Source organism: Poecile atricapillus, chromosome 14 (assembly GCF_030490865.1).
Source record: "Poecile atricapillus isolate bPoeAtr1 chromosome 14, bPoeAtr1.hap1, whole genome shotgun sequence".
Classification (NCBI taxonomy): Eukaryota; Metazoa; Chordata; class Aves; order Passeriformes; family Paridae; genus Poecile; species Poecile atricapillus.
This window is the reverse complement of record NC_081262.1, coordinates 1,037,161-1,054,919: the sequence shown is the minus strand read 5'-3', so window position 1 is coordinate 1,054,919 and position 17,759 is coordinate 1,037,161. Positions and strand designations below refer to the sequence as shown.

General features: G+C 39.9%; 1 protein-coding gene across 4 annotated transcripts in view; it reads right to left on the bottom strand.

Annotated features, from left to right (window-relative positions):
* IFT140 (intraflagellar transport 140) overlaps nucleotides 1–17,759 on the bottom strand; it is an 84,815-nt gene that overhangs the window by 62,296 nt on the left and 4,760 nt on the right. For all 4 annotated transcript variants that reach the window (XM_058850186.1, XM_058850184.1, XM_058850187.1 and 1 more), the window contains exons 2-9: nucleotides 16,674–16,849; nucleotides 15,338–15,559; nucleotides 11,893–12,014; nucleotides 11,086–11,228; nucleotides 9,766–9,941; nucleotides 6,416–6,507; nucleotides 4,910–5,016; nucleotides 3,582–3,730 (exon numbers count right to left, since the gene is read on the bottom strand). In XM_058850186.1, the coding sequence (XP_058706169.1) occupies nucleotides 3,582–3,730; nucleotides 4,910–5,016; nucleotides 6,416–6,507; nucleotides 9,766–9,941; nucleotides 11,086–11,228; nucleotides 11,893–12,014; nucleotides 15,338–15,559; nucleotides 16,674–16,820 (1,158 nt within the window). In that variant the 5' untranslated portion in view covers nucleotides 16,821–16,849. The remainder of the gene's footprint in view (nucleotides 1–3,581; nucleotides 3,731–4,909; nucleotides 5,017–6,415; nucleotides 6,508–9,765; nucleotides 9,942–11,085; nucleotides 11,229–11,892; nucleotides 12,015–15,337; nucleotides 15,560–16,673; nucleotides 16,850–17,759) is intronic.

Sequence of the window (17,759 nt, the reverse complement as noted above, 5' to 3'; positions counted from 1 at the left end):
CCCAGGGCCCCTACCTGACCCCTCTAATACTGGTTCTTGTGAATCCATATGGGAGGTACCTTCCAGTGGGTCAGATCCTTGCCCATGGGAAACTGGTACTGCATTCACTCTCACCGACTTCCCTTTTCCTTTCTCCTTCAGTTCTTGTATTCAGGCTGCCAGGACACTGGTAGGTTTCCTGTTCCACCGTCTCATGTCTTCTCCATGGTTGAGTAGGAAATATAACAAGTCAGTTTGTGGGGCATACCCGCTCTCTCTGTCTGGGGGCCATCTGGCTCTAACTTCTGATTTGCACTAGAGCCACAGGTAAACATCTCTCCCTGAGTTTTTTATTATCATCCTTGAGACTCTCAACCAGTGTGTCTACAGTAGAGATGTGGGTCTGCATCGGGTCTTGGACCCTGCTCTTGAAATTTCTAAGTTTGCTTGCCACAGAGTCCATTGTCTCCTGGTTGCCCTTGAGATGCATGTTTGCCATTAAACTGAAGTATTCAGATGGTCCCTGATATGCAAGACTCCATCACATTTGCACTGTGCACCTGACCTTATTAAGGTCATTATTGTGTTGTCCATTCCTTCCAAAAAGCATCTCCAACACTGCCATTTCTCTCAGGTGTTAGATCCTTCCTCCATGGTCTTCCATGGCTTTTTATGATGTTGCTCCAGCAGTCTGTTCCTGTAAACAAACCTCTCTTACATTTGCTAGAAGCCACTACTGGAAAGAAAGGTATGGATGATAACTATGAAGCAGGCAGCACAGTGTCTGTGGAATAGCAGGCCTCATAACTTTCTCAGTCTTGCCTGAGAAAGTGGCCTGGGAAATCATAAGGAGGAATTAAAACAATCCTCAGAGATAGAAAACAGCCTTGCAGGTGCTGTTTGTCTGTTCCTTGTTTTCTTGAAAGAGAAGGTCGAGGGGTGGTGAACCCCACTGACCAATGATGGTGATGTGTTAGTTTACTAACCAATAAGAGTTTTACTTTTCTGTACTTTCACGTATCAGTCTGTAAAAAAAATCTGAGGCAATAAATGGGGAGAAATTCTCCAGTTCGACTCCCGAGAGAGTCTGTGTTGCTCTTCTCGCCGTTCCCAATAGAGCGACAGAAAGTGGTCCCGGCTCCCTCACAAACACCTGCTCAATGGCCACATCCCGGGCCAAGGAATCCAACAGCCTTGCCATCAAATTGCATGCCTGTACCCATAAGGTTCCAAACTTGTATCAACCAAGCCAAAAAGCCTCACCCCCTCCATCATGTAATGCCTTTCTGCAGACTGCTGAGACTGTCAGACAACAGGGACTCAGTGATGATCTCTGGCTCTGGCTCTTCTGCTGGTTGTGATCATCATTAGCTGGGCACACCAGATTGGTTTTACTATTCCTCTTCTGCAAAGGGGTGACTGCTGTGGCTCCCCGGAACCTGGACATTTGTTACATCTGTTCCGCTACTGCACCATCCACCTTTTCCTCTGACTGCAGGTGGTTCTGCACTGGTGGTCAGTGTCCCTGACCTCTGTGGCACATTTTGGGGCAGATACACAAGGTAACCTCACCCTGTCGCTGAATGGTGGATGTACCTCACTGAATAAAAACATAAAAAAGTATATAATATCTTTAACTTCTAGGGGAAATTTTAACTCTTCAGAAGCTGTTGTTGTAGACCCAAAGAAGTGGGTGAAGGGTTGGGAGAAAATTCCTCCCTGTGTTGCTTCCTCACTATAGGTAGCTTTATTAAGGAAACCCCAAAGATACAGACTTCATCTGTGATAGTTATATAGCCATGTGCCCACATTCCAGAAGAAGATTACAAGCACTGAATTCCTCACCTTATTGACTCATTGTACAAACTGGGTAATAGCCACAATGGCCTTAGTTATAGGACCCTTGTTTAAACAATGACCTGCAAACAGGAAAAACAGCCATGACCATATGCCAACCAAACCAGGGTAGGCTAGACCATATGGTGCTGCTTAATAAGGTTTCTATATGCACTACACAAATGGGTTACTCCAGAATTATTATTCTCTTTTCACCCTTTCCTCTCAATGCCCTTGGGCCCCACCTTAGTCACCAATTAATATACTGGTTTAAAAGACATGTGTGTGCCAAGGAAGGCAGGAACTTTCCTGGAATGGAAAGATGGCCTCTCCCTCCAAATTATTATAACTTCAAAAATACAGGGCTTCCAGAAAAAAAATATGGGAAAAGGAATTACAGTCCTTTACTAGGAAATATATATATATAAAACAGAACAAACAAAAAACAACAAAACCCCCCCACGGACAATTTCCCCTTTGGTGTAGTTACGGCCATAAGCGGCAGGGGGCGCTGTTGGCAAGGCAGAGGGGCTGCAGGGGATGCGCTATTTCTGGACAATGCTCCCTATCCTGTTTTCTGGAAAAGGCTGAATGGGAAAGCTGACACGATCCATTTATTAGCAGATGTGTAAGATACTTATGGCACACATTTTTCCTACACCCTGGACCTTTTGTTACTGAAGCTTGTTAATAAAACACTTGGACTCTCTGTTTTTACAGCACTTCTGCTGTAACTTCTGTAAGTAGGACAGTGTTAGAGACCCTCACTCTATACCAACATAGGGCAAGCAAATGCCATTGCTTTTTCAATATTTTCCACTCTTATGAGAAAACAGAATAATAGCAAATATAAAATTACTTTCTCTTGAAAATCACCATATATATTTTTTTTCCTTATAAAAAATAATGGGGATTGCTCTCACATATGAAGAAGCACTGCAACAGAAAAATGTTAAGTATAACAGAAACACTCAAAAACTGAAAAAACTTAATAAAATATAGTTGGGTATAAAACCCAACAACCAAAGATGCTGGAGAACCTAAAGCAGAAGCTTTGCCTTTTAGCAGAATGCTAGTGGCAAAAAACGCTGCTCATTAATACAAAACTTTTAAAATTTAAATTTATGACTGTTAAACTCAGGATTTCTCTCCTGCATACATCAAAATGCTATTAAGGCATAGAATGACAGTGTTGCACCTCATTGTGACAAATGAAAATATTCCAAATAAATAAAAATGCGGCATCCTGATGCTTAACAGACAATGTTAAAATATACAGTGTTCCTTTCTAGATGGCACATCTCATCAAAGACTATTTTGCTGTAAATACAAATTTTTATTTTTACAACTACCACCAAAATGCAACTTTATATTGAGAAAGTGACAAATAGAAAAAAAAAGCAAAACTGATTAATAAAATAATGCATTTAGTCAGATTTTCTTGCTTTTAAAATAAATTTATGTAAAATTTGCTTTCCTGAAAATCTTTTTTTTCCAGAAAATCATTTCAAGGAGTTGAATACAAAGGTTTTGCCAGTGAGCTATATGATGGAGAGACTAGCTACAAGCAGGGAGTATTTCTGCCCATTTCAATTTTGTTACTTGATTCTCAGGGATTTCCCTCCCACTTCTGAAGGAGGATCAGCCTCTGCTGGAACACATATCCATATGATAGAGATCATGTTCATCTGTTTCACAAAGATGGTCTATTTATCTGAAGTTTGTGACGTCCCACTAACATTCAAGGAGGCTCTTTCCTTTCTTACCTTTATCTGAGTGACATTTCCTTCAAGTTCTGTAGATGCCTGGAACTTCCACTTTTCCTTGCCCTCCAAAGCCCATGTGCTCTGATCAGATCCCGCTGCTTTCTTCCACATCGCGACTCTACCCTTGCTAGTTCCAGCTGCCAAGATAGCTACCATTCACAAACATTTCAGGCATTTCATCTTGGACTTCAGAAAAACAAACCCACATCACACAATACAACAGGCAGCAAACTCTGGTTCTTGGGTACTGAGAAGCCACTTTCCAGCAGCAGAATTTCTCACCTCACTGCAAACCAACATCCTAGTCCTATACTGGAGAACTTTTCTGGAGAAACAATGGGAGAAGCTCCACATGGCAAGGTGCATCTTTTCTAAGCTACCAGACGAAGTTATTTTTTTAAATGCATCAGACATTCACTTCATTTTAACTTTTTCTTAGACTATAGAACTATTGAATATCCTGAGCTGGAAGAGACCTCAAGGGTCATCCAATCCAGCCCTACACATGACAGTCCCAGGAATCCCAACATGTGCCTGACAGTGTCATCCAAATGCTCCTTTACCTCTGGCAGCCTTGAGGCTTCCCTGGGGAGCCTGTTCAGTGTCCAACCACCTTCTGGGGGAAGAAACTTTTCCTGATACCCAGTCTAACCCTCCCCTGGCTGGACACAGCTATGGCTGCTCCCTTGGGTCCCGTCACAGCTCACAAAGACCAGAAGTCGGATCTGCCCCTCATGAGGAAGCTGCCCCATAGATGCTCCCCTCAGTCTCCTCCCGGATGAACAAGCCAAGTGACCTCAGCCATTCTTCCTACAGCTTGTGTTTATTTTTAAATAGCTAGTTTTGTAGTCACTTTGGGCAACCAACCACAGAAAACCATTGCAGCAGACATCAGCTGTACCTACACTAGCAACCAAGATGGTGCTGAGGAGCAGCTCTGTAGAAAGGATCTGTTGTAAGGATCTGGCATATACACGATACATGCCACTAAGCTCTATTTTCCATTAGCTGTAGTGCAGGCTTGTAGACTGAATGCCCAAAACATGTTGGAGTGCATTAGGTGGACTCCAGGGGTACTTGTGTCAAAGGGAATCCAGCTCATGTGCCGTGAGACAGCTCCACAGTGAGTCCAAGTGTAGTTGAGTATCAAATTATTTCCCTGCACCTTTCAAGGCACATTTCCAATCCAAACTAAATCTTCTACATGACATACTACCACTGAGATCCTCAGTCACAAGACAAACATACTGAAATTATCACAGGGCATGGAAGGCTGAGGTTTGACAAGGTTTAGGACCAGAGATCATAGCTGCCATGTTATTTCTCACCTTTAGCACTGCAGTAAGACACACAGTTAATACATTCTCCTCTCTCAAAGCCGAATTGCATGTCTAGGGAGAGCACATAGTTCTCATCTCGATCCAAATCCCAGAACCTAAGGCACACAAAACAAGTGTTAACAATGCTTTTCTTTCCAGGTGTCTTGCCAAACACAGTCAATAGGATGTTGTACATGGCATTAATTTACTATTTCCACAATATAGGTATTCCGCAATACCTAGATAATTTAATTTTTAAAATTAAATTGTCAGCAGCTGCCTATGGAGTGTGATTTTGAATTTTATTTTTTTTTTTTGGAAAATTCCTTTTCCTTTGACTTTTTAATCTGCAGCATGTTTAGGGGTATTCTCCTATGAAGTAAGAAGTCATTCCTAACTTTTGGAGGCAGGGTGTCCAGGGGCCTGTGCCCAGGAGTGGGCTTCTGTCTCCCAAGCCACCCCTACCTAGAACTCGGGCTGCGCTTGGAGTGCCAAACACCTCTGATAAACTGACACCAGGAACTGAGGAGGGGTGAGTTTTGTTTCTCATGGAAAAGGGCCACCATTCTAGTCTAGGGGTCTGTGGCTGGGAGCAGGCTTCTGCCTCTGAAAATTATGAACGAAGCAGGATTTAAAAAAAAAAAAAAAAGCTTTAAAAAAAAATAAAAGTGTGAGGGCTAGTTGCAATTTTCTTCCTCCCTAATTACGCTTCCTCCTCTATTTTAAGAATATTCCTGGGTTAGCCAGTAGTCCTTTTGATTACAGATATATTTTCTAGAACTAAATATTGCCATGAAACTATTCCCTCTTGATACTTGGTCTTTATTGAATTCTCACAAAATTAACAAAAGATTCTGTCTGATAGTAGCAGACAGCTCAATAAAGGGAAATACAGATATTAATGGAACACTCCCAACCTCCCAAAAGGTTCGAGGAACAGGTAGAGCAGGTCATAGTAAAGACAACGAAGAAAAGATTGCAAAAAAGGTAAAACTACAGAACACAGTAACAAAACAGCATGGCGAAGCAACAGACTTTAAAGGATCAGGGACAGAAGTAATTTAAATACTTGTCTTGTATTACAGTAAAAAAAAATCCTGAAAAGTAAGCACTTTTTTTCTGGTTACTGATGCTATGAGTATCTTAAAGATCAGACAGTAACACTGGCAAGAAGAGCAAAGGGGCTGTATTTTCATGCAAAACCCCCAGCCAGATTTATTTTCAGAAGAAATCAATAACAGCACTCAAGGAAGGAACAGAATAGGTACCACTGCCTGACAAAATAAAATACCTAGAGAGAAAGCAAACCATACCAAATTAGTTTCTGTCCTTGAGGAAAAAAAAAAAATTAATTTCTTTACTTATTTTGACAAACAAAACTAGGAAATATTGGGATTTTTTCATTATTGGTAAAAAAAACCCAACCAACATTTCAGCAAAATATTCAGTTTATTGCAGACTGTAACTTTTAGCTGGCCCTCCTCAGGGGCAGCCCAGAAAAACTTTCATTCTTACCTGATGACTGTCTCACCTAATGCTGTAACAACCAGACTATGGTCTATTAAAATCATGTCTGCAGAATGACCAGTCTTCCCACTCAACTTCACCTGTTAACCATAAGCAAATACATACATTTAAAGAAGGTGGGAGGAGCATGCTGAAGGACACTAAGCATCTGAACTGCATAGTTTGGCTAAAAAGAAAAAATAAGAAAATAACTAGAGCTATCTGTCAATTCAGACAGACATATTCAGACCATTCAGACAACAATAACCATAAAATGCATGAAGACTGCATGTATAAATTTAATAAAAGAAACCTTGTAGTGGTTTAATTAAGTAGATAAGGAGCAGTATTTCACTCTTGCACTAGCTCTTCTCCTAGAATTTAATTAAGATTCCTTTAAAATGTGAAATTCCAGATTTTACTTCAAGTCAAACATAAGTAATGATCAAAAAGAAGTGGACATTCCTGTAATACACAAGTGTCCAGTCTTTTTCTGTCATGGATAACAAGATAAAAACATCTTAGGAAGTGAAGGTTTGAGGTCTACCCAGAAGCAGCATTTTGTAATACCGTAGGACAGGGTGTGAGGCATTTCCTCTTTAACTTCCAGAGATCCTCAGTCAGTCTTTCCACTGAGGAGATACAGGCCTTTAACAGGGTGGAGATAGCTTCTTCATATATCTGGGGTTTGGTAACCAAATAGTCCATGTTTTGTTCTCCTTCCTTCCATGACATCACTCAGAGTAAGTTCACATATGACACCAGCACACTCTGTAGGAATTTCCACCCTATGTTTTGTGTACACTGGATGTTGTCTGGATTAGTAGAGAATTGCTCGTTATTTGAAAATATTATCTCCACCATAGCTAATTCTCTCAGGTACCAGATACCTTGCTCCATGGTGTTCCACTAGTCTCAGTGCACTAAAAGGTCATCTTTCCTAGGAAACCTTTCCCTCACATTTGACAGAAGTTGCATTCAGAGGCTCAGAGTTTCTGGTCTCTTCCTGATCCCCTGGTCAATACTTGCATCCCAGGACATGGATCCCAGTTGCAAAGTGTCACTACCACCTAATTTCATATCGTGGGCCATGATAGCCCAGCATCAGAGCACCCAGGTCACCAGGGGCTCACCTGACTGGAGGCTGATATCTTTTTGTATGTCTTGCAGCTCACTCAGGGAAAGGTTTGGGTGATTATCTCTGGCCCTGCCTCCTCCTCCTGTTGTGAGGGCCCTGCTTCCTCTTCATCACTCACTACATGAACTGATTTGGTCTTGGATTTCTTCTTCTGCATACAGGCAACTGCTCTTAGCACAGGTTGTTCTTGTGAGTAAGCTGCATTTTGAATGCCCATGATGCCTGTTGCTCTGCTTTCCTCATCCTCCTTCTGAGGGTGCTGTACAGAAATAAGCAGTGTCCAATAAATAGTAGCCAGGGTCCAGCATGTTCCATAACTTCGTACCTTTCTGGAACTGCCACAGCAATTTTCTTTCAAACACTTTATCAGTAGTTGTACAACCTGTAGTTGTTCAAGAAAATTTCTGAACCAGGAGGAGAGTACTGTTTCAAAAGCTGGCCCATTTTCTCCCAAATGCCACACAACTAATGACTATCCATCATGGGGCATGTCTCTGGACAACTTCCCTAGAAATCTCTGTCTTAAATCTTAACGTGGTATCTGCTGGACAGAGGAGACATATCATTATCATATATATTAAACATATCAATGAAGGCACACTTCCCCTAACACCCAAAGAGAATTCAAACTCTCAAAAGCTGTTGTAGCAGGCCCAAAGGAGAAGAAAAGAATAAAAGGCTGGGAAAAATCATCCTTTATTCTTTCCCCCACAGGCTGAGTATGATTATTAATGAATCCTCACAGGTAGGAGCCAAGGCCAGGACAGGAAAACAACACTGAATACACATCAGAAATGACCCCCATTGCCTTTGATTTTATCATGCCATAAACTGGTATCACAGAGTACAGCAATTTTGATCCTTCTCCTTGCTTTGAAACAGATTACTGTGGTGGATACATAGTGCATATGCGGAAGTATATACAGGGTTAGATATTACACCCACATGAATAGACCAGACAACACTGGAACCAGGAGCTCTCTACCTAAAACACAAATGCTTAGATCAAAGTTATCTCAGTCGTCTTGAGGCTTACCTTGGGCACCAATTAAATGTGGTGGTTTAACACCAGCAAAAAAATGAAATGCCAAATAAACCATGGGTTTTCTCCTGCCCCTTCCAGTAAGGGAGGGACACATGCAGAGACTATGGATTGAGATAATTACTGAAAGCAAAAAGCAGTGGAATAAGAAACACAAAGTAGTAACAGCAATATGAATAAAAAATATATACATATCCAAAACCAGAAGGTGTTTTAGCCATAAAAAATTAGTTTTATGTGGCTGCTGAGACCAAAACCAAAATGGTGGATGCTCCCCATAGGTTGCGTCCACTTGACTTCCCAAGGCTTCTGCATGCCGTCGCAAACAAACGCCGTATGGCAAGAGGCTTCTTGCCCCCCCAGGCCAAGACAATGAAAAACAATGACAAATAGACCCCTCCCAAAAGCTGCTGGGTTCAGTTGCACACAAGTGCTCATACTGTCGCTTCTACCACTCTGCCATACTGGGGGCTGATCCTACAGGTTTTTGCCACTTCCCTGCAATTCTGCTGCACTCCTTTTGGCTTGGCTTAGCTGGAATGGACTTGGCTGGGCTCCCTTTGGCTGGACTGAGGGCCTTCCCTGTCTCCTGCCTGCAGTCTCCCCGCTGGTGCTGCCATTCAGCACACATCAGTTCTGTGTTCCACTGCTTTCCTTTCAACACCATGTCCCATAGCTGGATCTTGAAGAAAATGGGAGAGGGTGGATGGCAGGGGCAGAAGAGAGAGTCTGCAGGGCTGATGCCGACAACCTTTCCGTAAGAGAGAGCAAGGCAGAATGCTGCCCACTTCTGAGGTGTGTGCATTTTCTCCCCAAAACCAGTGATGATATAGGTGGTATAGAATAACTTAGCTGTACCTACATGGCGCTAAGTGCCACCCACCTCTGCAACCAGGACAACTGGAATTTCCAATTTTTCTCTAATTCACTAAGAAACCGAAAGTAAGTGTAAAAGAATTAAGATAGGATCAAAATTTAAAAAAAATATTAAAAAAACAGGAAAACAAAATGAAAAGCATCTTTCCAAGTTCAGTAACACATCATTCTATTCCACTTTTATATTAGCTATTTTTGCTTCTTCATCAACATATTATCTGAGAAACAAATATGAGAGTTGATTCATTTGAAAACAAAATAGTGATAATCAAAAAAACCAATACCCTGTAGTATGACTCTTACCTTCATGAGCTCTTCTGCCTCTCCCTCGGAAGAAACTGAGTGTAAGGACAACTGCAGATTCTCTGTTATTACAAGTAAAACATCTCTCTCCTCTAGTAACAGGAGCTTTCGGACCAGACTGTCCGTGGACAATACCTGCCTTGACTTCCCATTCTCATTCACATAGTGCACAGAACCTGTAGCAGAAATAAAGAAGGTGCAGATTTTTGTCGACAGCTTTCAGCTACAAAAGCCAAAGTTGATGCTTTCTACCTTAAGAAAACATTCCTCAAGTGTTGAAAAGGTAAAAATAACAAAAATTCTTTCATTTTCTAGTTTGTCTCAGGATAGAGACTACTATAGCTGACCAGTGCAATAAACTAAAGCATATTGTTAAAGCATATATTTGGATTAGAAAATCCAAAGGGGAATACTTTAAATAATTTTAAACTGCAAGTAAACTTTTTGTATGAATGATAGCTTCTAAAATCTCCTGTCATAGAAACAAATCTGTGAAAGAAGAATGGCAGCTAAGAATTGGTTCAATTTACAGCAGAGTTTAGATAACAGAAAAATGTGGACCTGAAGTTCTTCATTGTTTAGGAAACACTGCGCCACACACCAAATACAACTTTAATCAATAATCTGACTGGCAAAGGGGAGAGTGTTTTTCTAAAAACACTGACAACAGCAACTAATGCACCTATCAACATTTAAAAAGCCATTGCAATGTCATTAAGTTGTACTACTCTATAAATCATAGTCACAGAATCATTAAGGTTGGAAAAAATCTCCAAAATCATCAAGGCCAGCCTTTGATCAAGTACCACCACACCCACTGAACCATATAATGAAGTGCCACATCTAGTCATTTTTGAACACTACCTGGGATGATGACTCCACCACTGCCCTGGGCAGCCCATTCCAATGTTTAAAAACCCTTCCTGTGAAGAAATTCCTCCTGATGTCCAGTGTGCCCTCCCCTGGCACAACTTGAGGCTGTTTCCCTGATAAAATCTAATTTTATCTACATTTGTGTGTTAGAGATTGTTTTCCTCATGTTCACTTCTTCAGGAACCTGACTAACCCAGGTTAGAACAAGACCACCCCGAGGATTGTAAGATTTCAGTAATTTTATTCATTTCTTACCAAACATTCTACAACTCCTATGAATACCCAATTAAATATATGAATATGAGTGATACATGAATATACCTGAGTTGTCAGATATATGAAAACAAGACTATCATGCACTGAGTTATTTTGAAGCTCAGTGAAGTATTTTGAAGTATTTGAAGGAAACAATTTCCCAGACAAATGGAAAAGTGACTTTGCTCTTACCATCTGTCAAAGTGATAAAGAAGGAGAGTCCTTCCTGGACTGTCGTTTTCAGAGGTGGTCCTATTCCAGCCTTCTCCCAGTTAAACTTATCCAAGGCTTTCTCATCACCACTCACAGCTGCTTTTGCCAGCTTCACGAAGTCCCTGCAGAGAGATACTTCATTCCTAATTCTTTTCGTAACAGAGTAGTTTCAGTCTCAAAGAATGGATGAGTAGTTAATAAAGCATACTGTATAAAAAGAATAAAGATCTTTCATACGCTGATTGAAAAAAGGGAAAACTCAAAAAGATACAAACCAAAGTTTCAATATTATTTTTCATTTGCACTGTTTCACCTTTCTTTTCAAAACACATGACTATTTTTACAGAAATGTGAAACAGAAAAGCCCAGACAAGGAAAACTCTTCTTTTTTACTACAGCTGCTTCCCATTTCTTGCTTGGACAGGAAAGAAATAATAATGTTTAACAACTGACTTTTAATTTTTTTTGACAATAATATAATGATAATTATGTTTCCAGTGTGTTTATAGTTTTCCACCATCAGCAATATTACCAATTAAAAGAGCTAAGACAGAAGAGTCAACAGCAATGGACAGAAGATGTGGATAAGAGAAAGAAGATCAGCTGCTGCACACAGGACACAGAACTAGCTACCAGAATGGGAGAAGAGCTTGGAAATACAGGGCAGTTAGGAGAAGAACATATTTTTTATGCATTTAAAAGTAGCTCATTTGTAGATAGAACTTTCTTTCTGTGGAACACGACAAAGACCTGGTCTAGCAGAGCTCTGATGGGGTCAATACTCACTCGCCAGGAAGGGGTGGCCGAAATACACAGTGACACAAGCATTTCCCATATTCCTGCTTAACCAGGGCAGGACCCTGGACTCTGCCTCGATGGTCCATTTTCCACAGAAACAAGACACCATACTAGAAAAGGACAAGTTAATTCATTACTCAGATGAGAATCCACACTCTAGCTACTCACGGTACATAAAAATAAATGTTTTATTGACAGAGCAACACTCTTCCTTTTGTTTAGTTGACACATACAGTTACTCCCACTTAAAACTAAGCCACAGGAAATCAAAGTTATCTTTAACACTATACTATTTACTTACTTAAATTATCTAAAAAAAGCTTGTTGGTCCCAACCTTTTTTAGTTAAATCACACTGCCAGAGCAATTAAATGGAACAATCTTGATTTTCCTCTGCAAGTAGCAGATGCAAATATTTATCTTGATAACATCCTTTCCACATTTTTTCTTGCAAGTAGTCTGATAGCTAACCTTTTAGCAATTGAAATAAAGGATAGCAGAGCATATGGATCCCTCAGTAAGTGCATATAAAACTGATGTAGATGAGCATGGGTATATGATTAGACACATGAAGTCACAGGATGAAAAAAGACTAAGGGCAGAATTTCTGAATTTCTGGAGCTTTCCTCCTCTTTCTGAGCAGATATTCAGGAACTTACTTTTAGAAAAAATAATCTTGTAACTAGAATAATCATAGATAAAGAAAGGAAGTCTGGTTAGCTAATTAACTCAACAGTGGTAAACACAGACCAGCCCCCAAGCCTGGCACAGGTGCTGACATAACTCACACCCTGCAGTGCCAGCTCAGGGGCAACAAACCCCTGGTGACTGGAATGAATGGAGAAAAAATCCAACAAACTGACTTACAGTACATCCTCATAGTTGGTATGCTAAGATGATTATTTATTGTTTATTATACTAGTGCTCATGAAACCAAATTGCATTTGGGAACCTTCCGTGTAAGCACGACATGAAAAAATCCAGCAACAATCTTCAATATCAAGTTCAATCTTATTTTATTTCATTAAGATAGACAACAGTAAAGTGGTTTTAGAATTTGCTCTATTTTTATTAACTGTTTTCAATGAAGTATCATCCTTCTCCTACAAGTTAGACTGATAGCAGTGGTCATTTATTCTTCACAGTTCTAACTAGAAGCCACACAAGATGCAGCCAAGGCCTTCCAAGGTAACATTTCCTTCTCTTTTTCCTAAGATTCAAAGTTCTAACTTCTTTTTGACAGTAAAATGGTAATAATTATACCATCCAAGTCTGTTTATTAAGTGCAATGTGTCTTGCAGCTTAAAGAATACCACTCAGATGTGCAACTGTGACACTGCTGTCCCAAGAAAACATTTGCAGTTCATAAAATGTTTGCTAGTTACCTCTGAAAATCACAGGATCCTATGAACTTGTTGGTTCCTCCTCTTACTCTTCCATCAGCTTTATATGTCATCAGTTTCCAAGGATCCAAATTAAAACCACCTTGCACCATTTATAAGATGGAGGAAAAGCCTGCAGCTTTCTAAAGCTGCTGACCTTCCTTCCATCTCCTTCTAGATATTCCAGCCTGTATCCAGATAACCTACTTGCAATCTCAATTCTTACATTGGAACACATGTGATTGGCAACAAAAAAGGATCACTACCTCTCCTAAGTGTCTCTGAAAAGGATGCAGAACTTGTCTGTTTTCAAGTGATATTTTTAAAGGACACAGGACAATGACCAAATCATCTATCTAAATGTCCTTTACAAATGGAGATATTCTCTGATTCCATCCTGTAGCTTCCCAGGCATTTTAAAAAACCCAAAGCTTTAGTTCCTTGGTATGAAAGCTACTGGCCTTCCAAATAGGCCTTCATTATAGAAAGCACCTAGATCCTCTGTGTGATCAAAACGTGGAAATCATCCATGTTATTTGTACTTAAAACAAATAAAGAGCTTCTGATTTTCACAGCATCCTATTCCAATTTTACAAAGTTATTTTCAAATAATTTTCTTGCATTTCAGGATGTATGATGACAGAAATCCTAGTGAAGATAATGCTCAGTTGGAAGTGACTCACACAGATCATCAAGTCCAACTCCTGGCCCTGCACAGACACCCCAACAATCCCACCCTGTGCCCAAGAGCATTGTCCAAATGCTCCTGGAGCTCTGGCAGACTTGTAGCTCTGACCATTCCCTGGGGAGCCTTTCCAGGGTCCCACCATCCCCTGGGAAAATCAGGAAAGAAACCAAATCAGGGTCCAAATACCTATCTCCTTTCTAAAGGTTTTCCTCCAAGATGAGCAGAGCATGATCCTGGTAGCACTCACCTAATGGAAGTTTCCTAAATACAAACCCTCATGGGAAAAATATTAAAAATAAACTTATAAACTATTGGAAAATATGTAGGAAATGAAGCATATCTGTGCTGCACCTCAGACCATAGCATAGTGACACTGGTTTGAAATCAATTTGAAAATAATTTGTTCATAAATGTAAGCTCTGTCTACATCAATGTACTGTCTCATTATGATTAAGGCCTCAGCTACACTGAGATGTGTCCATCTTTTGCCTGGGCAAAACTTTCTCTTTTCCAATAAAGAAGGTTATAAATTATCTTTCTAATCAATTTTGAATTTCTGCATTTCCGTCAAATGCAGCAGCAGAATTTTACAAACAATGAATTAAAATAATTTTTTCCTCAGAATAAAAATTCTGATGTATAGGTAAGAGCGGAACTGAAATTCTTGAGCAAGCTCAAGTTTGTATCAGGGAAAATACAGAAAATAATTATTTTTTTTTCTTCACTGGCTGGCTTGGGAACTAGCAAAATCAGAATCTTCTATGAATACTTAATCCTGGATATTCAATAGCTACTTTCTCACATCACTATATAAAAGGGCAACCAGGTCATCAAGAAACAGAGTATCACATTTCCCAATACAATCAGTTTGACACAATTTTAAGGCATTAATAAAACCAGAAAAGGAGAGATTAGTATGGGTTTCCTGTGAGCACTGCTTTGCACTCACTACGGATGAATATGTTGTAGCTGCATTTGTTTCTCAACATCTAGGCTTTATTCCTGAGTGACATAAATTTTTTGCATGGACAGGAGCAAAAGAATTCAAATTGTCTATACCTTAATTATTCCATCCATGAAACAGCATTAAAGCTTCATCAACACTCAGCACTCACTGAGATCTGACACTTAAGAAAAATTATAGAACAGCAATTCTTTATTTGTAGAATAACACTGTAGAAAAAGTTAAAACACTAAGATTTGATTTTATTCCCTAACGGTTTTAATTTTTACCTAAGGAAAGGAAATTACTCTCCCACACAACTCTCCTTTCCCCATGGATCTCCACTACATGATCCCTTCCCATTACAGAGCTTCCAAGACTGTGTTCCACATCAAACCCATGCAGCATTTCAGCTACTCACTCCATCCCCAGATGCAAGGCAGGTACCACTTGTACTCCAGCTCAGGGCTGTGATTTTGGTGCTGTGATTTGGGGGTACAGTGTGCTGCTCCTTGTCTTGTTTGTTCAGTATCAGAACTTCTCCTGTCTCCCACCCTGATGCCAGAATGGGTCTGGAAGGGTGCCAGGCAAGTAACGTGACCTGAAAGCTTCTCTCAGCATGGCAATCAGGCACATGTTCTCCCTGCAAACAGAAATCAGTGTGAGCTCAGTCCAATGAAAACTCAGCAGACAAACATTCAGTTTCATAGCCCAGTCAATACAAAGTTTTCTCTCCCGTATAGAGGATATAAGAAGGCTTTGAGCACATTTCAAGGTAAAAAGAAATTCCAGCTATTGAAAAAGAATAAATAATTATTTATTTATTATTTTTTGGCACTAAGGACATAGAATGATCTAATGCTTCAACAGCTCTTAAAGGCAGATCCTCCTTTGGGCACGGTTCACAAGAATATTTCATACGAATCATTTAACCTAAGTATTTATTTTTCCATTTGTTAAACTTGGATGACAATTTTTTCAGAATACACTTTGAGAAGTACACATTTTATAGGCCATCATATTAACAGACTTACATGTTTCAGTAAGTCTGCTGCTAGGTACCTTTTAGTGATACTTCCCTAAAAATTATGCAACCTGAAGTCTTTCACAAGGCTCTCATACAAAAGTTAGGGTATGCAAAATAAATATCTGTCTATAGGCAGAAAATCAGTTCAGTCTTGAGGTGGTGGAATGATTTGTTGAATTTCCACTTCTTAGTATGTTCTATTCACTTAAGAGTTAACAAGAAGCACCAGCATGTGTTATAAGTCTAAAATTCTCACACTATGAGAAGCAAAAAGCAAATCAGTAACCATCATAAACAAGACTTATAGGCTGTAATCATCACATTTCAAAGGAAAGATCAATTTAATTTATTAACATCTTCTTAAAAATACATATAATGAGTGGCTATGAATATGTCATGTTCTAGATAGCACAGGACATAGTAATTAAAACCCAGAGACATTTCAGGAGGAAAAGTAAGCCTGCAAAACCAGAGATTAAAAATGTGAAGTTTTAAATTAGGACAATGATAAAGTTGTTGAGAGAAGCTGTGACTTCTCACACATCTCTCACGTCTCTGACAGTGTTCAAGACCAGGTTGGATAGGACTTGGAGCAACCTGGTCTATGGAAAGTGTCCCTGCACATGGCAGGTGGTTGGGATGTGATGATCTTAAAGGTCCCTTCCAATCCAAACCATCCTGTGATTCTGTGACTATATCGAGACCAACAGCAAAGTTGCTGATTTTTTACCTGTTCCAGGTAGATATCCACACAGCCCCCAGCTGCTGTGCTGATGGAAGCAACTGCCAGGAGTGGATGAAGTGGGTGCCAGGCTATATGGGAAGAGGAGGCAATGGAATCAGGAGCATCTGTTCGATGATCCACATATACAGCCATAACAACAGGACCTGTCACAGACTGCACACCTGTACAAGGAAAACACCTCTATCAACTATGCTTATATCGATAATACATATACACTACATATATGCCATATTATATTTAATTTATGTCATATATAATAACTATATATAACGTAGCATTAAAACATAGGGGGAAAATAAAACTACAGCATCATCTTGTCACACATACTACACAGACATTGGAAAAGTCGGAGTGGAATTTAAAAAAAAAAAAGAGAAACACTGAGCCTCATACTCTGTAGATTCAGTGTATATAGGCTGGTACCAGTCTCTCACCTGTGCCTTGTGCTGGCCTGCTTCAAAGGACTCTGAAATAACTCAGAATTTACCAGAAAGTTACTTCCAGTACTTCATATCCAAAGATGTTAGTTAAAGTACAGACTTTTAAGTTGTAAAGTCTCGTGTCTGGGCTTTCAAATTAAGTTTCAACAGTTGTCACCACTTTGGAGCTTGTACGGTTGAAATCACGTATTATCTGCTATTTACACTGAAACTATTACCAACATTTGAATGAAAAAAGTAAGTGCTGATGTACAGAAAATAACATGGGAACAAAACTCTTTTCAGTGTTATGGGTCAGAAACAGAGGGTACCACTAATAATCTGTAATAATTTATACACAGAAATGGTCTTTGGGATTTGTGTCATGGGATCCAGTTGGCTCAGTTTCAAAACAGCTGGAGAAAAACATCTCAAATTACTAGCAAATAATCACAGTCATAGAGTTCAGTGGGTCAACTGGTCCAGCCTCCCTGTTCAAGCAGGGTCTTCCCAGAACACATGGCATAGGATTACGTCCAGACAATTTTGGGATATCCACAATGAGGGTGACTTCAAATTCTCTCTGGGGCAGCCAGTCACCCACACAGTAAAGTTCTTCCTCATAGTTGGATGAAACTTCCTGTGTTCCAGT